This window comes from Phoxinus phoxinus (genome assembly GCF_949152265.1).
Source record: "Phoxinus phoxinus genome assembly, chromosome: 4".
NCBI classification, from domain to species: domain Eukaryota; kingdom Metazoa; phylum Chordata; class Actinopteri; order Cypriniformes; family Leuciscidae; genus Phoxinus; species Phoxinus phoxinus.
Genome location: NC_136879.1, coordinates 22,026,694 through 22,050,439, shown reverse-complemented (window position 1 = coordinate 22,050,439; position 23,746 = coordinate 22,026,694). Strand labels below are relative to the sequence as shown.

At 38.0% G+C, this 23,746-nt stretch overlaps 2 protein-coding genes across 3 annotated transcripts in view; both read right to left on the bottom strand.

Annotated features, from left to right (window-relative positions):
* Nucleotides 1-138: 138 nt before the first annotated feature.
* LOC306997386 (LINE-1 retrotransposable element ORF2 protein) lies at nt 139-5,514 on the bottom strand. Its single transcript, XM_079610691.1, has 3 exons — nt 5,387-5,514; nt 3,120-4,175; nt 139-3,037 (listed from the first exon to the last, which is right to left on the bottom strand). Exons 2-3 carry the CDS (start codon nt 4,153-4,155, stop codon nt 2,001-2,003), a joined length of 2,073 nt encoding a protein of 690 aa, XP_079466817.1. The 5' UTR covers nt 4,156-4,175; nt 5,387-5,514; the 3' UTR covers nt 139-2,000.
* Nucleotides 5,515-8,798: 3,284 nt separating this feature from the next.
* Nucleotides 8,799-23,746, bottom strand: part of bag6 (BCL2 associated athanogene 6) — a 28,057-nt gene continuing 13,109 nt past the window's right edge. The window contains exons 9-25 of one of the 2 annotated variants that reach the window (XM_079611465.1): nt 23,097-23,300; nt 22,636-22,861; nt 22,489-22,548; nt 20,660-20,979; nt 18,014-18,098; nt 17,489-17,799; nt 16,162-16,441; nt 15,228-15,397; nt 14,148-14,201; nt 13,408-13,510; nt 13,185-13,309; nt 12,490-12,624; nt 11,745-11,798; nt 11,439-11,603; nt 11,057-11,164; nt 10,771-10,917; nt 8,799-9,426 (exon numbers count right to left, since the gene is read on the bottom strand). In XM_079611465.1, the coding sequence (XP_079467591.1) occupies nt 9,331-9,426; nt 10,771-10,917; nt 11,057-11,164; nt 11,439-11,603; nt 11,745-11,798; nt 12,490-12,624; nt 13,185-13,309; nt 13,408-13,510; nt 14,148-14,201; nt 15,228-15,397; nt 16,162-16,441; nt 17,489-17,799; nt 18,014-18,098; nt 20,660-20,979; nt 22,489-22,548; nt 22,636-22,861; nt 23,097-23,300 (2,643 nt within the window). In that variant the 3' untranslated portion in view covers nt 8,799-9,330. The remainder of the gene's footprint in view (nt 9,427-10,770; nt 10,918-11,056; nt 11,165-11,438; nt 11,604-11,744; nt 11,799-12,489; nt 12,625-13,184; nt 13,310-13,407; nt 13,511-14,147; nt 14,202-15,227; nt 15,398-16,161; nt 16,442-17,488; nt 17,800-18,013; nt 18,099-20,659; nt 20,980-22,488; nt 22,549-22,635; nt 22,862-23,096; nt 23,301-23,746) is intronic. The other variant, XM_079611466.1, reaches the window with a different exon arrangement.

Genomic DNA, 23,746 nt, shown 5'->3' with positions numbered 1-23,746 from the left:
TTAACCAGTTTGTGACCTATAAATAGGGTGGAGGAGTAGTAATGTTGGCTGGATGCTGGAGGATGGAGAATTGGTGTTAACTGGGTGGAGGAGCAGTGATGTTAGCTGGGACAATATGGAGGAACGGACAGACAAAATGCCAGACATGCTATTCAGTTTATTAGAAATGTATATAGCAAAAATCAAAATACAAAATATATTTGCTATGATTGTGTGTAAACAGATTTATTTTAAATCAAGGGTGCATATGGATTTCAAACATAAATATGAATTTAAATTTACTTAATTCAATTTTACATTTCACTTGTTTGATGTATTTTCTAAGACAACACACTTAACATGTTGCTGCTGCTTTCTTCTATTGTCTTTCTTCTGTCCTATCTGAATGCCATAAAGATGGCATGAGTCATTACGATTATTTAGGCTCTAGTTACCATTTGAAAAGTGAAACACAACAAACATGATGTGATTTCCCTTGACTAACTAGTTTAAAAAATAATAAACCAAAACAGGAACAGGCACAGTCTTTAACCAAGGTAACATTCACCTAACAAGGCAGGTAATGTTGACCATACTAATCCTCAAATATTAGCATTAGTATAGCATTACCCGGTTTCCCAGACCAAGCTTAATCTAGTCCCAGACTAAAATGCATGTTTGAGGTGTTTTAACTGAAAGAAACTTGCACTGATATATTTTGAAATACGTCACTGTTATTGTTTTGTCTCAAGAGGGACACCAATAATGTTTCTTTATGGCACGTTTATAAAAGCTACTTAAATGTCCTAATTGAACAAAGGCCTAATCCTGGCTTAATCTAAACCCTGTCTGTGAAACCATAGGGTTGTTCCATAAAACAAGATTAGAATATAAAGCCAGGCTTATTTTAGTTTGTCAGACTTATTGTCGGTTGATTCGGTTTCATAAAGCAAACTTAAAATAGTTAAAACTCAGTTACTCTGGCAACTTATGCTGGGAGACTAGTCTGGTCCAGGGCAGGCTAACTGTCAGGCTAAGCCTCAGTTGTTACACAGATCCTCTAACACTGACCAACAGGAACACAGTGATATTACCACTGACAATCTCTCATACCATTATTGGACTTTATTAATACCATTATTGTTTTCCACTTATGACGTTGTTTGTAGTTAGAAATTAGTATTGTAGTAATTAAATATTCACTTAATTATCACCAAAGTTCTCTCCATTTTGTAGATCATTAAACCGTTATGCTTCCTTAGAAGTCTGTCCGAAATCAGTTTTGTGAGGTACCATGCCAATGGCTCTGCACAATAGGTTGCCAACCAATAGGAGTAAAGTGAGTAGGATCCACTGCCACCTAGCCTGGTTCTACCAGTACGTAGGAGGCCGGAGCCAGGCTACCGCCAGCACCTGATAAAGGTAAATTGAGTGAATGAGTATAAAAGCCTACTTGAAATCATCGGGACAGAGGCTGCGTCCAAAATCGCATTCTTTAGGTATTATTTTGAATAAGAACTTACTTTGTGACCATTAAAAAAAGTGTGTTCTATATGAATAAATCCGGATGTACTACATTCGCCACGTTGTCATCATCATGCGAGTCAGTTGCTTTGCTTCACAGCCATTCATAAATCCTCTCCCGCGGCCACATGGGACAGTAGCCTAGTGTCATCATATGCACACTTCAGAATCTCACAGGTTGTAGGTCATTATTTTACTTCCTTAGTCATCCTGGTACTTTTTGTCAACTCTTTTATGAGTAGGCTACTGTGAATTCGGTCCCACTCTCCCAATTCAAATTAGACTGATTTACCTTTTTATGTAACTGGCTATAAAAAGTTAAGACCCGTCTTGAAGAAAAAAAATTAGATGACTACATTTTTAAGACTAGTTTAAGCAGTTTATGCAACTGGCCACAGGTCTCATTACTTTCACAGAGAAAGTGTTACCAGTATTTTAGGTAAAATCTATGGACTTTTTGAAGGTAAAGACATTTTAAACCTCCTTTTACACCATTTTTAGGACGGTTCAACAACCATTTCCTCTTGTGCAACACCACAAAATCCATCATCCGTTCTCTTAAAAAACTTAAGTTTGTCTTTGCTGAAACTGAGGCCCGAAGGACCTGCTACGAAAACCTCAGAGTATTGTTCATCTATGACAAAGCCTGACGTCTCAATAAAACTGTTGAGCATCTTTTCAAAACTATCCAAACCCTCTTTAGAATCAGAAAGAACCACGAGAGCTGTGTCTTTGTCAATCACTGACTTTAGGGCTTCTCCTTGGTCTTTAGGTCCCAAAAAGCTGTTCTCGCAGTTAATGGAGTTGATCAGAGGAAGAAGGCAGATGCTTACTAGTAAAGGAGTCAGTGGACATCCCACCCTAAGACCTTGTGATCTGCGATCTGTCATCAACAACAGCTTCAACAAGGATCTAAATCTGTCCGGTAGATTCACGGACGTTAAGCTATTAAACAGATACGGCCACTTCAGTGCACCTGGATCTAGTTTTAATGAAATAATCAGCACTGGGATTTGAGCACTGATGCAGTGATGTACAGAACTGTGTTGTTTGGTTTGACCTGGATTTAAAATGTGTTTTATAACGCCATTCAACCTCGCTGCCAGAATCAAAGCCAGAATTTGATAATCCACATTAATTACCGTCATCGGACTGCAGTGATATTGAATATCATAGCTGTAGGTGTGATCGTATTTGTCGTGGCTGAGCGATTCAAAAACTGCACGTTTAATTGGCTTCAGGTCGAAGAATTGATTGAAAAACGCTTGTAAGAGGCCAGTAATTTTACAAGCATAATGCTTATAGAAATGTACTGTAAGTCCATCTGCTGCTAGACCTTCAGACTGAGGCAGGGACAGTATAGCAACCAGAATCTCTTTTCTCGAAACTGGTTCGTTTAGAACGGTATTCAGGATGGATTTTACGTCATCAAATCTCTCAGTTTGGTGCAAATGATTCAAGAAGTTCAGAAGACTCTCGGATGAAGAATTTGGTGTTTGAAGAACCTCAATGGATGATTCTGAACTTGGACACCCTAAAAAAAAATTATATTTTAAAACAATTATTCATTAATTTGACATCTTAGAATGAGAGGGAAAAGAAACGATCTATACCACCTTGGTCCACTTGTTCAACCTCTCGAGGAAATTCAGTCGTATCTGAACATCTTGGCGGTTTTAGGTGTCTATGCAAAACTATTGCTTCACATATAAGCCTGACCTTCACTCCTGGCCACAGGTATTCTTTTCTTCTGGGATTTATTTGTGAAATTTTCTTTATTGTGCTTGAGAGTTGTTCCATACATGCTTTATCTTCAAGAAGACAAGAATCAAACTGCCATTTTGGTCCACGTGTCTGAATTTGAATGGACAATGGGGCGTGATCAGAAATGTACTCCTCTTTATCCGAGTACATTGGTCTCTCGTGAATGTTACAAGCAGTTACGCTTGATAAATTGTGACTTTGCAAAAAGTAGTAGTCTAGTCTCGACTGACCTTTCCCATCAAAATACGTAAAGCTTTTTACCTCTGGGTAAAGACACCGCCAGACATCCACTAAGTTTAAGGTTTCCAAAAATTTTTGGAGAGCATCGTAAGACTTTCGGTGACTTCGGTTTCGTAAATTTGAAGTTTTATCAAGGTTGGCGTCCATGACTGTGTTGAAATCCCCACCGACCACCAGGTAAGCCGACGACGGGATGTGGGTCGCAATTTGTGTGAACTCCGTAAACCTAATTTTTTCATCATTTGAGTTATACACATTGATAAATACAAAATCCTGCCCCCAAATTTGACACGAGATAATTATGAATCTTCCCTTTCCGTCGCCATTGACATTGAAACCACCACATCCAAGGTTCTTTTTGAACAGTACGGCCACCCCTCGGGAACTTCCTTTAAATACGGTGAATGCCGCCATGTTGTAATCACATTCTAAATCTTGAATTTTGATGCTCCCAGTTGAGTAGATTCTATCTGGACCCACATGAGTTTCCTGGAGAAAGACTACATCAGCATTTAGAAGACTTAGATGATGAAGAACCTGTTTTCGTTTGCGGTTGAAACCGTTTATGTTCCATGAAAGAATCCTTAATATTTGCTGCTCGTCTACAATGTCAGTCATCCTGAAGTGGTCTCTTTGGATCAGTTTCATAAATGAATGGGTTGGTGTACCTAAACAATGCAACAAAATATTTAGTAAATTGCAAAAAGTGTTTTACAAAACCTTAAGAACTGGATTTTTTGATGGCATACACATAAATACACACCTTACAAAATATTTTTTATCTTAGCTGAATTAAAAAGTAAAAACCTTTTGATTATGATGATCAAATTGTACTTATTTTGTCTTCTGAGAGAGAAATATATATACACACACACACAAATATATATACACAGTTGCAAGAAAAAGTATGGGAACCCCTTGCATAAACTATGAAAATGTCAAAAATTTTAACAAAATAAGAGAGATCATACAAAATGCCATTTTTTATTTAATACTGAATAATATATTTTACATACAAAGTTTACATAGTCCACAAGACAAAAATAAATAAATAGCTGAACTTATTAAAATGACCCTGTTCAAAAGTTTATGAACCCTTGATTCTTAATACCGTGTCGTTACCTGGATGATCCACTGCTAAACTGCTTCAGAAAAATCCCCAGGTCCCAAAAATTCTTCAGTTTTCCAGCATCTTTTGCATATCTGTACACTTTCTAGCAGTGAATGTTTGATTTTGAGATCCATCTTTTCACACTGAGGACAAGGACAGGATTCTGCAAGGGGTTCACATACTTTTTCTTGCGACTGTATATAGGTTTCTCAGAAGATAAAATAAGTCATATTTGATCATCGTATTCATATATGTGATTAACCTTACATTGTCAATTCTTTGCACACAAAAAATAAAACAAATTGAAATATTAATATAATACTTAACTTGAATAATTACTTTAAAATAAAATGTATGAAACGCTACATCCTACACTTGTTCGAGATGTCAGGAACACGTATCAACGATCTACCTCTTCCTCTTATAACGCACATGCAAATGAACATTAATACCATTACATCACATTTTAACTCAAATGATTGTAAGTCCTAGTATACTGTTTCCTGTTCTCAATCAATAAACATTTTCTCCTCAACAACCTTTATATCAGTTTCACAGATGTAAGGAATGCACTTAACCCAGATTTTTAGTCTGTATTTCGGTAAAAGTTAAAATCTCAATGAATTTTGTTAGAATCTACTCCAATTCTCTTATAGTTACAATGAGTATTTGTAAGTCAAATGCCCAGAGTTCAATGGCCCGTCAGCTTGTGTCTTCACAATATGTCATGAAAGGCTTCTCAACAAAGCAATACAAAAACGCACCTACCTGCATTTTCTCCTGGACTCCAGGTCCTAGAAGCCTGAAGGACAGACGCTCATTAGTGAAGGCCTCCCTTTAAGACCACAGACAAACTAGTTCAATGTAAATCCCCCATTACCAGTAGCCTGACTACTGACTTGTACCTGCAAGTTCACTGACTTCTATACACCTGGATCAACAGGAAGCATCAGCAGTGGGAGTGACCAGATGACAAGTATAATTGGCATGTTGTTATGTCTACTCATTCAAAAAACATGTATGGTCAATTTCAAGGTAATGATTGTTTTTTTCAGGTATTGTATGTGTAAATATACCTTGCTAGCAATACAGCTCGTTACCATTGTAAGACTGGATAAACTGGTTGGAGAGATAGACTGGTCTATTAAAACAAAGAACCTTGCTGGAAATTAACATCTGACCTCCCCCATACAGTCTTACTCCCTCTCACGCCTAAAGACTCACACAAGAATATATATGTGGTTTAATGTGAATGATTATTATGTTTAATATCATTTTAAATGTCTCAGAGTGAGTGGTACAAATATCTCATTTCCAACTTAGTTAAACCAAAAGGAATCAGGTTTTGAGAAGTTTAGAGAAACTGGCACACAAAGTAAGGTTGTCTCTAGGCAAATGTTCTCCTACCCCCAAAAAGGTGTCAACTCTAAATGTAAATTCCCATTGTTAACATGTGAAAGAGGTTTTGGCTATTTAATGGAATGCGGCAGAGGAATCGGGGCGCTTTCTGTATCTAGACTGGCCCGTGATGGCTGGGAGTGACCGAGACTTCCAGCCTCATGTATTTGAAACAGGTTGGGTTCGCATCTCTTCTCTTTATTCATGTTTTGTATTGATTATCTTTGAATTGATTATACAATTGACCTGATACCTGATTTAATAAATTGTTACATTTGATTATTCAAACTGATTTTGACCTTGTTCATTTAATAGTTTAAAAGTAATAATCAAACATTCGCTCACTTTTAGTGATGCATAGATATTATCAAAACCTTTCATTTATGGAGTCAGATGAAATAACGAGTAAATACATATGAGAAATGTATTGCATTTAACCCAAATTACTTTGAGATGCTGGAAAGACGGAACGTGCAAGAAACCTTCCTCGTGTTATTGGAAACCCCCATTGGACCAATATAGCGCGCGTCTTACACCATTACTCATGATTTTATATTAGAAACCATTCATATTCAATTTAATATATGAATTGAGAGTCCATTCCCATTTAAACAATGATCAACACATCACATAAACACAGAAGTTCATGCATCAGTGTTTGAGGTTCCCCGTGTTAACCAAATCTGCTGTGTCCTATGTATGTGTCTATCATTATGTAGTCTTCTTGTTCAGAAGACTAGGATTAAATAGCTTGATTCATATGGATTCGTTTCACTATGCATTTATAACCTTTTTGGATCTTAAGTTTTTGACTACCTGGACTTTAATGGAGGGAGAAAACCTCTGAGGTTTCATTAAAAATAATGTTCTCGGTTACTCATGTAAACTCATGAGAATAACTGGAAAGAGTATTGCGTCGCTAGACACTATGGGAAAAGCCCTATTCTCGAAAATATTGAAGACTTTATTTTAAAACACAGTGCAGCGCTATAAACGTGCTGATTGGCAGGGCCGAGCCCACAAAAATAGGCGGAGCTACTGGCTATATAAGCGGCCACTTTTGCCATAGACATCAGGTTAATTCGACTGAAGCGACAATACCTGGACGTGAAGCTTAATAGCACGGCCGTCTACACAATACTTGTTCCCGTTGTTTTCAGGAACCGAGGTTCCGTGAGTAACCGAGTATGTTCCTTTTCGAAAACGGTTCACTCGAATTGCGTCGCCAGACGCTATGGGAACCCAATTCAATCACGCCGTGCTATTTTAAGCTGACGACCTCGCTCTGAACTCCCGTCTGAGTTTTAGAGTAGAACTTTAATGCTGGGTTCACACCGGACGCAGAAGCGACGCTGAAGCGGCGCGGATCGGAAGCCGCTCCCTTTCAGCGCCCATGTTAACCTATGGTGTCGCCGGCCCGCGCTGTGAAGCGGCAGTTTCGGCGTCTGGTCTATTTTTTGCGCGAGCCGCGAGTGATCCGCGTCAATTTTCAAATTAAAATACCGCGAGAACACACAAACAAACAGGGAAACAGCGAGAGAGAGCGAGAGGCAGGCAGGAGTTGATAAGTGAAAATGGATGATGTCAAATTAATCGTTGAAGTGGAGAAGTACAGGGAGTTATATGACCCCCAGCACACGTACTACAAGGACAACAGCAAACAGGACAAATGATTAATAAAAGAAGTGTACAAACTTCTTGGTTACAGAAACATGGTGTATTCATTTTATGAGGTTATTTACTTACCCATGATGTAAAAAATAGCTCTGAATAAACAACAACTGAGCAGAAGCGCTTGTCGACCTCCGTGAAGAATACATGTCTGGTGTGAACAGGCACGCGCCGGACCGCTCGTGATTTTCCATTCCGCACCCGGTGTGAACCCAGCGTAAGTCGGAAGTCCAACAGGGCCTGGACAGAGGTCAGAGCCCACAGGAGGAGTACCTACTGGTTTGGGCTCTTTAGAGGCCAACACTCACTTAGACAGAAAGGACTCGTGTCTGCAGAGCCAGCACTTCCAAGTTGTAAAAACTCACAAATGTGGACGACGAGGACCAGGCGGCTGCCCCCCAAATGTCATCAATTGGTACACCACTGGACCATGACCATAAGGAGGCCATGCTCCTCGTGGAGTGACCTCTGACGCCTAAGGGGCATTGAAGGCCGGATGGCATTGAACGGCGAATCAGCAGATGACGACGTCGAGTCAGAAGTTCTGAGCAGAAGGCCACCCTCCGCTGAACTGCTGCTGCAGATTCACTGCGTTCCGCTGCTGGGCTCGTTCTACGGCAAAAAGGCTTTCAAGCTACAGAAGATCAGCGAAGAGGTGAGTGGTCGCTGAAGGAGAATTAACCTGATATCTATGGCGAAATGGGCCGCTTATATAGCCAGTAGCTCCACCCATTTTGACGGGCTCAGCTCGCTGGTGGCGGGACACGCCCTGATTGGTTCATGCAGTTACGCCACAGGTTCGTGCAGTTCCCGCAGCCAGGCCAATCAGCACTGTGTTTTAAAATAAAGGCTTTAATATTTTTGAGAAAAGGAGTTTTCCCATAGCGTCTAGCGACGCAATATGAATGAACCGTTTTCGAAAGGGAACTAAATTTGTGTTTTGAAGAATATCCAAACATTCTAAAGTATAGTTTTGTTTCAGTATATTTTAATTCTATGATGATAAAAGTTAAACTTTGAATGACTTTAAATTTCTATCATATAATAAACCTAGTTAAAAATGCATGTGATTTTACTCACAAAAGACCATATAAAGCATTATATGCACTAAACTGGTGCAAAATTGTTTAATCTCAAGCATTTTACATTCATGGTTCCCAATTACATAGTTCTTATTGTTTTTTGCAGTGTACCATAGATAAAGCCATAGCAGAGTCATGGGAGAACTGAAAGGCAAGGCATAATGCTATATGATCAACAAAGCTTTAAACAACAGCATCATTACAAGAATGTAGCTTTCTACATGTTCGGTTCTGTCCTTCTGTTATCATGTATTTCCTCTGGATTCAGTTACAATACTGTTATTTATCGGACCGAATCATAAAAACAACAGTTCTGATATATCACGCTGGCAAGCTCTTTACACACATGTGCCCGTGTTGACAAAGACACTTAGCAGATGTTCAGTGTGCGTGGACTGCACGCAACACCACCAGCCACGCATGACCAACACATACAATAAAAAGGTATAGATAGAAACGGGAGTGAAGTCATCTGACAACACATAACTGTGCAAATAAAACATACGCCCCACGTAAGGAACTGGGCTGAGGTGAACACATGTAAGCTGGAAGGTACAAAAGTTAAGAGTCCGGATAAAAGACTTGATGCGTATTAGGAAACCGTCTGGAATTGTAATCTGGGTCCTCCTTTACTCGTTTCTTGATGTCGTCTTTCAGCTGATAAAAAGAAGAGATTATATCAGTGGGTTTTGTCATATATAGTCGTATTTAGGGTCAGTACATTTAAAACAACATCAACCTTTTATTCATCAAAGAAACATTAAATCAATCAACCGTGAAAGTAAAGACATTTATGATTCAAAAGATTTCCATTTCAAATAATGCTGTTCTTTTGAACTTTCTATTCATCAAAGAATCCAGAAAAATGTCATGGTTTCCACAAAAAAAATTGACCGTTCGCAAAGACCCACGCCCTTTAGTTACTGTTGCTATGTCCGACAAGCTACACCGCTCTCACACCACACCATGTTCTCACGCAGTGAAAAATACATCGTGGAGCAGAGAGGACATTGACGCGCTGACAGACTGGACAGACCAGGTTACTTTTGATATTAAACAAAGTCTCACCTTTCAAATTTGGTCAAAATTTGGTCAAATTTCTTAAAAGAAATTTAAACAATAAATACCGTTTTGTGGCTCTTTAATGTGTCTGACATCGCTGTAGAGCCTCAGTTAAAGCTGCTTGTGAACCGATCATCTCTTCCTTCTAGTTCATTTATAGCATCAAATAAACATGAATGTAGGTCCTCCTTTACAGTAAGGAGTGTTGTTTAAACCGTAGAAAGGCGTCAGTACACTCCATTTTTCAAGTTCAAATCCTCCAACGTTAATCTACGAACTCTCCTGACTGCTTTGTCGGACAAAATGGCGGATGGCGAAGTATGATTGGTCAGATCACCTATCGATCAAGCAGCTCAACACTGATACTTATATGAGCACTAATTCAGTATTTCAGGGTGATTTCTGGCGGATCATGTGACGTTGAAGACTGGAGTAATGGCAAATGTAAGCTTCGATAATCAATGGTATTTAATAAAAAATAAAATAAAATAAAATTCAAAGGGAACCAGTATTTCAGTTATAGATGTTGTCCAACTGTGCATTCCTAATTTAATGCAAACAAGCATTACAAATATACAGTATGAAAGCTTTGAACTGAACTAGATTTTGGTGCACAATAAGAGTTCCCGGATTATGATTCTGCCTGCAGATTAATGTCACTTGAACGATTCCTGATCTTGTCACAAGTGCTGTACTGTACATGCTAAGAAATAATTATTTTTCTGTGGCCATGAAAAATAACCTTTCTTAGAATAATCAATACTGAATGTTTGCTGGACGAACTGATTCATTTATTGTAATATTAATTTAGCTACATCAAGTTAATGATGAACAGATCCAAATATTTATAATGAATTGTAACAAGTTATAATTCATTATTCATATTTCCCTTTTGAGCTAATTTGCTACAATTGGAAAATCTCTTTCTACACAAGGTACCTGTTCACTGTAAGCTTCCTGAAGCTCTGGTTTATCTAAATCCACCTGTAGAGCATCGGGAGCTGTGATGGGCGTTACGCCGGCTGATTTGGCAGCTTGACTCACTGCCTCAGAGAGTGACAGTTTGGGCCCGTCACTCTTTACCATCTAGGAGAGACACAATAAGAAAAAATGTGTTTATTGTGATACTTCAGAAAGGGCAAGGGTGAAATATTATGGTATCATGTCAAACCGGACTAAATGAATCTCATTGTTAACATGTAACTGCATGAAACTGAATGTTTACCTTCCTGCGCTTGGCTGGCATTCCATATAGATATGCATCAGAGAGAGGAGGCTGGGCCTTAATTTTCCTCTGACTGATCTGATCTTGTCTGATAATGGGAACCCACTCCTGCAAACAATACAGTTCATCAAGACCACACTCACAAGAAGATTCAATCTCACAGGTTCCGTGATCTGAATGGCTAGATGCTAACAACAAGACTGGTACACAAAGATGCGGTCAGATGCCTTGAAGGGATGAGCTCACGATCAAAGGTGCTCATTTAATACCCACAATAAAATGGATAACTTTAAATAGGTAAACGATAACAAAGGAGAAGTATTCTGTTGTTGAAATGTGATTGATTTCAATTTAAGACACTAGATGTGTGGAAATCTCTCACAGGAGGCAACGCAGCTGCCCAGGCTTCAGCATCTCTTCCTGCGTCCTCTCCTCCAACAGCTCCCTCACTTTCCCTGGCAGGAACTCCCACTGCTCCAGCTTCCTGGGAGGAGGCCAGAGCTTCTTCCGCTGTCGTAGCAGGTGTTGGAGAGAGACTGTCCCCCATCTGAACCATGTATGGGAGAGGACACAGGTAAGACCACACCCAGGGCCAAGTACGTACATGTTAAGTCTTCAACATCCAATGAGTTGCATTTCAACCTAAATCTGTTCATCAGCTTCAAACCATCTTTCTTTATTTATATACCTCTACGTTCTGAGGCTCAGGATCCTGTGTGGGCCTCTCGACCGATTCTTCATTCTGTAAGAGAGATATGTACAGAGATAAGTACATATGAATTCTCAAAGTCAACGTGAAATACTTTTTGAAACCCACGTATATTCCATAGTGTAACAGGTACGGTCACATCATGTCTGAATTACCACAATTGCAAGTTTTTAAAATGCAGTCATGTCCTCTTAGAACTCATAATTACAACTTGTAAACTAAAACTAGCACCCTGTGAACTCTGTACCACCTGATTGCTCCAAATTCATTTAGCAGTTGATAGTGTTGTCATAGAAATGCATAATGCTATTACTGTAGACTGCTATTACTATCATAGCCTTTACTATGTCAACATTAATTACAGAAGTATTTTATGAAAAAATAATATCAACAATTTGTTACATTTATATAGTGCTTTACATATGTAAGGGCGGTGTATCCTCAACCACCACCAATCACACCATCAAAGGTTGCATTACCTACTCCAGAAGCCTAAAACAATGCTTTATAGAATATGCAGGACACACAGAAACCTGCATGAAATATGTTTTATAATTACTTTGAATAACATTTTTCAATCATATAGTTCAATAAATAGTTTTATTTTTTTTAAATCACCTCAACTTAAACTCCTTTGTGCAAACATCAAGTACTACATTAACCAACCATCACAACTGGCAGCATTTGGTCTGGAAATATGCCATGGGAACGTGTGGAATCAAACCTGTGTGTGGATGACGTAATGGGTGATCTGTTCCTCTGTGATGGGAATGTGCTCCAATATCACTTGCAGCCTCATTGTCATCATACTGGTTAACCAGTTCACCAGGCTAGGGTTTACTTCAGCTGACATCGTCCTCTGAGAGAGGAGACATGCAAACTCGCGTTAGGGATTCATTTAAAGTACCTGCACTTCCATAACTAACAATTTACATAGATTCAGGTATAGCTGCAACCAAAACACAGTTTGACCACTGAATCTGCTGACTGCAATTGCAGTCACAAAGAGCAATTCCGAACCAATTAAATAAATTGTTTAGTAAATTCCCTTTCCAGGCCTGCAAAATCCTTTTATTTTTTAATATTTACATTATTTATTAGAAGTTCATTACATTTTAATAACCATTTAAAGCAATTAATTTGAATAGCTATTTTAATAAGTAATATTTTCAGGTCTTCCATGACTGTAAAACCCCATCTCATGCGCCTAACCCCTAACGCCTTTATCAAAACAGTTTCCTGCATAAACGCAAATGTCAATAAATCAAGTTTCCTGCATAAATGTAAGCCCCCGCCAACATGGAAATGTCTCCTCCACAATTTTCATTATACAGCGTAAAGGTCGTAGGATGAACAATAAAAGATTAAACAAGACGAAGGGGGTGTAGGAATCAAGATATTATTTGTTTGGGTACTAACAATGCGGTGGTTGATGACTGAGGTAAGAGCACTTTGTTCTCCATTCAGACAGTAGAGGTTGAGGGCCAGACACTCAAAGAGAGCACGGTTACACAGCTGCAGGAGCCGGGGTCCAAACGTTTGATCTGAGAAAAAACATTCACAGTATTCAAAATGTATGCATGCATTTATGAATCTAAATAGAGACTGATCTCATCTCACGATGCCTCTCGTTTAGACATACCGGTGCAATGCAGAATGTGGGTGGCGATTCCTGAAAGTTGCTGTCTGAGAAAAGCCCGGTTCGTCTGGGTAATATCCACCCCATCACGGACTGTGACGGTTGACTAGATGGGATGGACAAGAAGTAAACACCTTAAATATGCAAAACTTGTTTTCATTTCCTTTAAGATAAGCAACATTTGTATATGCTTTCAATTTGTACAGACACACTTCATCTAAGTTTGCAAAAAGCACACTGTTTGCAGTAATTCACTCACAATGGAAGTCTAGGCCGTTTAAAATTCATCTTGTATTAATTCCTCCGTAAAAATGTGTTATCTGAGTTATGTGGTACCGACGTAATACCGACACTACTAGTCTTCAGTCACATGATTCTTCAGAATTCATTTTAATATGCTGATTTGGTTCTAAGAAAACATGTATTATCATCAATGTGCAGCTTATTTTTTGTGGAAACCATGACACATCTTATTTTCAGAATTCTTTGATGAATAGAATGTTCAATTCCTTTCTGAATTAAATAATTAATTTCTTCCAAAAAAAACAAAAAAATACTTGAGTCAGTTACTGACCTCAAACTTTTGAATGGTAGTGTATCGGTAGATTTTTATAGGTAAACAGACATTTGTGCTCGTTACAAACTGATGGATCTATGCAATTTATTTTAACTGTAATTGACCGTCATAGATGCTTTTCATAGCTTGTTTTTAAAGTGTCAAGAATAGATCCAGAGTTTCTTACAAAACTTTCTGTGATGTATTCCTCAAGTTCAGCGATTAAGTCGTCAGCAGCTGCCTATTAAAAACAGAAAGAGAAAATAAAAAGATGAAGTAAGAGATGGAAAGCAAAACAGAAAGAGGGGGAAATTTAAGAATCAGACCAGAGAAAGCAAAAACACTAAACAGGAGAGGGTAAAAAAATATATATAATTGACTAACTACAGACAATTAAGAGTATAACGTAAGAGAGAGGGTGTGACACTGGATTTCCAGAGACAGTTTACAAATAATTTTGACATGTTTGGGTCACAAACACCCAGAGATAGTTTCATACGGATAATTGTGTGAATTTTTAGCCTGCAAATACATTTTTCACTTCTGCATTCTCTTTAATGTAATTGCACTTTTAAACATTTCTCAAGAATTATGGTTATTATAAAAATGATAGCAAAATTTTTTAATTCACCTTCATGCAATATATTTAAACTATTTCAAAAGGCAAATTTGACTGGGAAATGTATGGATGGGCATTCAAATTCTGGCACAATTCTATGGAGGCAAATTACATGCATGCCTAAAGATAAACAAGGTTCTGTGTACAATCTCTAAATGCTGTCTGTGATAGCATCTTGTCTGCACAGCATATGTTAACAATAGAAGTCGCGTTCCATGACTGTGTTTGTGTTGAAGTCGTATTTTCCATCATAGTAACTTGTAAAAACAGACAAGGTAAAATGACAAACCGTTTCCAAAGCAAACTACAGTGGCTTCCGGGTTTGCATTTAATTTTAGTCAAAGTAAAACCATGGAATATTCAGGATGTTTGATTAGGAAACGCCAAAGGAGTCGTTATGTTTTTTGGGGGGTTATTTTTTGTGTGTTAGCCATTGTAAATATTTTGGACTGTTGCCACTCAACATTTTGGTTGTTTCCCTTAACAAACCCATTTTAGGTTTTGGAGTCTCTACTTATGGTCTGATGAGTCAAATCCAGTGTGTTTGATTAAGGAGGCATACAAACTGGGCAGGTTTGGGGGGGAATACTAAGACCAGTTGGGAATCACTGAACCAGGGCAGCTTGACACTGGCAAAATACAACTTACGGTGATGTTGGCCTCTGTGGGCTCACGGCCTTGCAGAAAATGCTCAATGAAGAACTGGGCGAGTTGGGGCTGGATACGGCCCAGAGGCTGGTGCTGCCCGTGGAGCAACAACACCATGTCCACCATAGAGAAGTTCTGACACACCAAAGCCAGAAGATCACCGAAGAAACCTAAACACATACTAGTGTTAATTTTGTCAGATATTTTTTTTATTTAGACTTAGTTTTCCTGTCAAATGTACTTTTAAGTTTTTATCATAGTCAACCTTGTCCTGTTTTTGTTTAGTCAAGTTTTAGTCGACTAAATGTCTGAGCATTTTAGTCTAGTTTTAGTCCACACTATCATCACATTTTAAATTGATAATCCTGATTATTTTGATCAAAATTAATCAATTATAATAAATAGAAATGTATTTTTATATTTCATTAGAATTATTTCCCTTTTCATCTATAAGCACAAATCAAGAGAATGTCAACCCATATGTATGGTTTATTTTACCTCATCTGGTTTCCTGATTTATTATAGGCTATTTACCATATAGGCCTACTGGTAAAACAATAAACTGTACTCCAAAATTAAAACGGTGAAATTACATTCTTGAAATCTGCCAACTGTGAGCATGAAAGCTTTATAAATAGTCTTTAATGTGTTGTCTCCTCTTTTATTCAACAAAAACAAAGTGTGATTTGTCAAGTTTTTATTTTTTAACTACATTTTAGTCTCGTCTTTTTTCATCAACGATATTGCATGTTGATATGGTCACAGATAGTTTAATTGTCGTTGCGTCATCGTCTCATCTTAGTCATGGAAAAAAGGGTCATCAACGAACATCTTTCGTCATAGATTTCGTTAACAAAATTAACACTAACACATAAACAGCCTGCATAAAATGAAAACAAACTAAAAGAAAAGGCATCAACCCCAAGAAGCTTACCCATAGCATCTCCAGTACCAGGGGTGAAGATGTTACTAGTCTGGGAGAGTCTCTGGATGAACTGAGCGATGCTCTCGGTTTCATTTTGAGGGGTACCCAGAGAGCCCATCATTGTGGACAGGACGCCCTGCACTATCCCAGTGAAGAGCTCAGGGTTTAGACCTTCACCGGCTGTGGCGGCCCCAGGAGCGGCGGCTGCATTTGGTGGGGCTGTGGGAGCGGTGGGTGTCGTGGTGGGAGGCTGTCCCGCAGGAGGCTGAGAGAAAAGTGTTTGGGAAGCCTGATGACAGAGATGCATAAAACTGTCTTATACACACCAGCATGCATTACAAAAACCAAACAGAAAATGGCAGAAACAGCATTCTGGACACTCTTTTTCACACAATTAAAGTGAATAGGAGTGGAGAACCGAAAACAGCAAATAAGAGCCTTAAGATAACTCAAGTTAACTGTCCTCATGTCCTCAGTCTTTGTCAATTTTTGGTAGGGCTGCACACTATTCGGAATAAAATTGATATGGCAATTAGGCGATTCATCTATCAAATCACAAATCACAAATAAATATATGTAGTAATTTTTGCAGAGTAAAGCATTGCACTGTGATCATTTACACGCTTGCTGGTCATGATACACTGTTTCAGTGTCTCAGATTGGCCTGGTGCATTTACTGCACAGAGCACACTTCATTCTGAAACATGGAGTGCGTATATTTAGTTGCTGACAAACTTAACGTTTGAAAAGGAAGAATTAATATGAAAAATTAAAATAGTTTTTTTTTATTAAATACAAAATAAAATATTTTTATTTTAAAGTGCTACACAATTTTTACAAATTATCTTAATATTTTTTATTTATTAATGATCACAATAAAATCATAATTATTAAAATACTGATTTGTGAATAATACCCACATCGTTTAGACACAAAAGGATGGTTACAGGTCTTCAGAGAAAGGAAGGGGGAAAAAATCTGCTTTTTAATAAAATCAAATCACCCCAATCATTCTAGAATGATTAATTATTACCAATAGTGATAAATAAATATTAAACATTATCAAATATATTACCAAATTTTTACCCATCGCAATATGCATCACATAAAAACAAAATATCGCAATGTGTGTTTCCTCCAATAATGGGCAGTTATTTTATTTATTTTTATTTATTAACCTACTTTGTTTTCTTTGAAGAAAAAAATGGTTTAATAAATGATGACAGAATTTGTTTTTTTTTGGGTGAACCGTTTCTTGTAATGGGTTAGGGTTTCAATGACTAAGAACTATAAAGATGGGAAAAAAAAGTCTATAAAGCTAATAGGGGCTATTCACCTGCATGAAGTCTGTGACACCCTGGATGAAGGTAGGGACCCCAGGCATGGTGACTGTTATAGAAGGGCCCTGGCCGCCTGCGGCAACAGCTCCTCCCAGTAGGGACCCCAACAACTGCTCCAGGTTTCCCCCTAAAGGATTTTCCTGAGGGGTTGACGGTGCAGATCCAGGTTGGGGAGTGCTGCTACTGGTACTACTGGACTGTGTGGGCCCAGAGCCACTGGTGGAGGTCGTGGTGGTGGATGGAGTGCTTGTGGAAGAAGACGTGGAGAAGGTGAATGTTTGTGAGGAGGATGGGGTAGTTTGGCTGCCTATGGATACAAAGAAGAGCAAGATATATTATGCAATGCCATAAACAAAAGCCTTTTTTTTTTTGTATTTCATAAGATGTCTTCGTAGAAAATCAGCCACATCAAGAGGACTGTGACCTCAGCTTAATCCCATGTCAGTTATTAAAGAACTGTTATAGACTTCACAAACAGCAGGGCACGTATTATTGCAAGAGCAAATATTATGCAAATGTACCCATCTCCCCAGTAGCGCCTGTCAGAAGCTGCCCGACCAGTCCACCGATCATCTGATTTAGAGCGATGGGAGGGAACTGTCCGGCCTGAGGGGAAACACACACATCCTTATACAACTAACACACAATGAACAAGTACAAGCCAGAACTACTATAAGAATTTATCATAATGCACAATCACGTCCGTATTTAGCCAACCACAACTCCAGGTACAGGGCATTGTATGGAAATGGTGAGAAAATGAAGCACAAAATTAAAACTTGAGGAAGTGTCTTACGCAAAACGTATTTACAAGTTATGGAACTCATAAACACCATGTTTAAAATAATATATAAATGTTATGTTTACTATAAATGTACTATACTGTAATTGACACTTATTTGAAATATGAAAGAAATTACTACCACAGTTTGCTATAGGAGAAATCTATACCAGAAGATTTTAGAGGAGATTTTTGTAAATTTTAAACATTGTAAATTGTTTTGTATTTAATAGATTTTAAAATGTAATTTATTCTTGTGATGTCAAAGCTGAATTTTCAGCATCATTACTCCAGTCACATGATCCTTCAGAAATCAGAGTTAATGCTCAAGAAACATTTCTTCTCATTATGTATGCTGAAGGTGAAACCATGATACATTTGCTCAGGATTCTTTTATAAATGTTAAGTTCAAAAGAACGATTAGTTGAAATTTAAAGGGGTGGTTTACTGCTTTTTTTCTTTGCATGATTGTGTTTATGGAGTGCAATATAACATGTCTTCGTGTTTTTTTTTTTTTTTTTAAGCCTTATTTTTCATAAATTTGACCTTTATTGTAAGCCGCTTTCTCCTCTGTCATTTGAACGACCGGTTGACTTCCTGATTCTATGAAACCACTCCCTCAGAAACAGGCATGGGCTCAGATTGGTTAGTTGGGCCGGTGTGTTGTGATTGGCTAAACTGCGCAGTGCACGTTGTCCGGAAACTTCACGCCCATCACCTTTACCGGCGAAAGTTGCATGTGCTCCGGTCAAATGTAAATAATGGTTTCAATACTGCCGTCAGTTTGAGCCAGAGTCAGACCCAGAAAGCGGCAATGAAGAGAGTCAAGCAGAACCTCCCCAAACACGGCTCTTACAAAACGTTTCTGAATGGTAAATTTTTTTTTATTATTATTATTCTATTCTACTATTATTATATAATAATTTCGATACGCTGTTACTTGAAAATGCCACTGCTGACACTTGCTAGCTTTTGAGATACGGGTTTCTCCTGATTAAACATTTAATATAACTAAATAAATGACTGAGTAATACCGCAGCTGAAGTTTGCTGTTGCGATTACATATATATTTTTTTTACTTTACACGTTTGTCTTACACACAAAATAGCATCGAACTAACTGGCTACTATAAACAAACAGCTTTGGCATTGGTTTACGTTCTTGATCAAATCGAAAAATTACTTCATAAAGTATACATGGAAAATACATTTACAAAATTAGTACATAATTACAAATTGCAGGTTCAAAATGTTTGTACGCGTTTGTCATAGACACACGAAATAGCATAATTAAGTGGCTATAACGCGAGCGCTGGCATTTGTTTACGTACCTGATAAAACTAAAACATTACGTCTGAAATTATACATGCAAACATTTAAAATTATTAAGTCTTACTTACAGGTTGTGGCCCAACAACGGCTGCCTCTGCGTTTAAAGTTGGAACTGCTTCATGTTTTAGAAACAGTTTCTTGTTTAATCCGGCATTGAATTCGTGGAGATTCTGGAAGCTGTCTTCCGTAAACTGCGCAGCACAGAGAGCTACGATTGTAATTTTCAGGAACATAATAAAACAGAAATTGTAGCCATTGTTGACGAACTACAGCGTCCATAGGAAGCCCGAACACCGAAGACATGACAGCTGGGTGAGAATAACACACTTTAGACGGCATGGCTACAGCTCTCCACTATAATTCTTCCTCTTCCACGAAGCCGCAGAAATATGGCCACGCCCCTTTTTTTGCATATTCCGGAGGGAGGGTTGATGTAAATGTATGGGTTAGCTACGTATAAAACCCGGGAAGTATCTCGTTGTAGTCCCATTCGAGTCGTTTTTGTAGGCATTAAACTTCCTGATTTTTAAAAGACAATATATCTGCTTACATTGAACTTTGCAGATACTGTTCATGCACCAACAGCAACATTACACACTATTTAAAATGAAAAAAGTGAAATCGCAATCAACCACCCCTTTAATTTTTTTGCAGCAATGTGTAGCTCAGCCTCAAACTCATTTTCACACAATCTGTGAATGGCTTAATATCGCTTTTTGTAGTTGCCTCTCTATTGAGGTAGGATAGGAGAATATATTTTAACCATTTAATAATAATAAATAAATAAATACTTGTAGATTTTGTATTAATTTTAATCTATAGATTTTTTTAACCACTTAGATTTTATATTAATTTTAATCTATAGATTTTTTTAACCACTCAGAGTTTATTTGTAAGTTCATTTGTAATTGGTTATTATTAGTTGTTATATAAGACTCAATGGAAAATTACCTTATAATTCATGATGTTCTGAAACAGCTTGTCAAAATCCCTGAACTGCCCTATGTGGGATTTACACTGCTAAATTCTAGAAATATCATGGGAATTTCCTTCACCTGTCCTGGCTGTTGGCCCATCATCGGTGGAACAGCTGCTCTGAGGTTGATAGTGGCCCCCCTTGTGGTGAAAGCGGGGCTGGCCATCCTGTGAGGAAAAGAGGGTCTGGTGAAAACCACTCTGGCCTGGGGCGGGTAAGGGGGCATGGGAGGCGGAGTGGAGCCAGAGCCGACGTTTGCTGTAGGTGGGGTGGTCTGTTGCCCCTGCTGGCCAGTAGAGGAAGCGTTTGCCATGGCCATGGCTTGCTGAGTGACTTGATGCATAATGGCTTGCATGAATTCTGGAGGTAGACCAGGAATCTGAACAGTAGGGGGGGCACCTGCAACATGCAAACATATGTGTATTATATAAAACATGCTCATGATGGTGCAATCACTCAAAATAACGTTGTATGATTATATAATTATAATTGTATAATTATTTTGATTTAATACATGGATACATACAGTTTTTTAACATTAACACCCGCCAAATGCGGGTGGATTGCAGCAGTGGCGTGTAACGCAGTCCCTCCTTCTAGCCACTTTGGCAGGTTGAATTATATATAATATATAGATTTTTAAAAATGGCATGTGAAATAATAAACTAAGTGCAATAGTGTCGTCAAAAATATAGATTTTCCGATACATATCGCTACTAAAATATCTGAAACTCTTCTCTAACCAATACTAATCCAATACTATCTCTAACCAATACTAATTATCCACAAATGAATGCACAATATCAGCTGTGCTTTCTCGCTCTCTCATGATCTCTCCAACAGTGAGTTGACACACAAACCAGCCTCCCCTCACTCACTTGTTTCATTTGCTCAGGATGAATATTGTTGCTGTTACAGGGCATGAATTTCATCCCAAGTGTGAGAACAAGCAGTTCTCAGAACTAAATTGAGTTCTTTTTTTTGCTGCTTATTGTGCTTAAACAGTCAAATACACACAAAATAATGTCAAAAGGTCCTGGCAGGGATGTTTTAAGTGAACGTAAACGGTTGAGAAAGGAAGTCCAGAAACTCTTTACAATATAGGTTCATTAGTTAACTACCTTGGTTAACATGAACTAAGAATGAACAATACTTTTACAGCATTTATTAATCTTAGTTAATATTAATTTCAACATTTACTAATACACTATTTTAAATCAAAGGTTGTATTTGTTAACATTAGTTAATGCACTGTGAACTAACATGAACAGCTGAATTTTTATTAACTAACATTAACATCTTAAAGTGACAGCAGCCTAATCTACCTGCTGCCAAATTATAAGATTTTTCACCAGTGTGAATATACAAAAAAAAAAAAAAAAAAAAAAAAAGGTTAAAAGTTCAAAAAGGTATAAAGAAATAACGTCACGTATCATTTATGCAAAGATATGGTGCCCGCAATGATCTTTGCTAAAGACAGTTTACAAAACATTTGCACAGATAACTATGTGTGAGGAAATATTGTTTCAAAATCATAATATTGATGAAAAATAATTATAGGTGTTTTATTGTCCATATCGCACTGCCCTCATATATAAACCATTCAAAATGTTGGTGTCAGTAAGGTTTTTTTGTTGTTTGCTTTGCTTTTCTTTTCTTTTAAAAAAAAGAAATTATTCATTTTATTCAGCAAGAATACATTTTATAGGATAATATAAAAGGATTCATTTTAATTAATTTATTCAGGATGCACTGAAATAAATTGATCCAAAGTGACAGAAAAAAACATTTGTCACAGTTATTTCCAATAAATAATGTTTCTTTTGGACTTTATATTCAATGAAAAATCAAAAAACTATACATAAAGTGTCTCTCAGAGGATGAAATTCAGATAATCTAAGGACTAACCAGGCTGTCCAGTGCCAGCAGCGTTCGGTTGTCCATTAGCCTGTGGGGTGTTTCCAGAGTCTGAAAAATATTAAACAACTCAAATGAAACTAATTTAATTCATTCAATTACACCCCTCCATCCAACACACACACAAATGAAACCCACCATCAATGTTCATCTGCATCATCACTACAGGCTCCATGGTTTGATGACTGATCCGGATGACTCTGGGCCCTGGCTGTCCACCCTGCTGATTGGCTGGACCAGGCTGACTGGCAGGCTGACTGGTTGGTCCCTGGCCTTGCTGATCTGATTGGCCAGTTGACTGAGGTTGACCATCAGCTGCTGGTCTGCCATTGGCTGACATGGTCACAGTTGTTCCAAGATTCAACTGCAGGGAAGTTAAATGTTAATTTAAAAATGACCGGTAACTAACTTGTTTTAACTAGGTCTACTTCAACAAATTACGATTATAGTCCCTGTGGTCTCAGTACTTCCTGAAACTTTGGAAAATGTACGTCTTCCAAAAACACCTCAGTACTCATTTATGAAGTGCTCTACAAAACTTTCACTTTCAGTGCTATGCACATTTCCCACTGCACGAGTCTCACCGACCACATCTTTACCTGCATGGGGAGGTGATGCACGCCTGCTGGAGTCAGCACAGAGGAGGTGTAGTGGGACATGGGGCGGATAACATGCAGGTGTCGAGGAGGGTTGCTAAGGAGGTTACACCGCAAGTCACTCAGGGCGACCAGGGCGTTTCCCAGGAGACGGAGGGCCTCCCCCACTAAGTTGAGAATGCGTTGGTCCTCATCCCTCTCTTGGGTCTGTTTTTCAGAGAGATTCAAAGAGATCATGCTTAAACCCCAATTAATCAACCTACTATCAAACGATTAAAACAAACTATTTAATTATATTCCAAGATCTATAAAAAGACCACACAAAAAAAAAAACATTTTGATTAGTTAAAATTTTGCTTATTTAGAGGATTTCTAATTAACTAAGTTTGGGGTCTGTAAAGGTTTTTCAGTAACACTTTATTTTACTGTGTCCTTGTTATATGTTACAAGTAGTTACTATGGTAAAAACTATAAATGATGCGTAATTGCACGCAACTAACCCTAATAGTAAGTATATGTAGTTAATAATATAACTCACTATTACACTGTAACAAGGACAACTTAAAATAATGTGTAACCTAACTAAAGTCTCTTATGCTCACCAAGGCTGCTTTTATGTGATTGAAAATATAGAAAAAAAATTAATATTATGA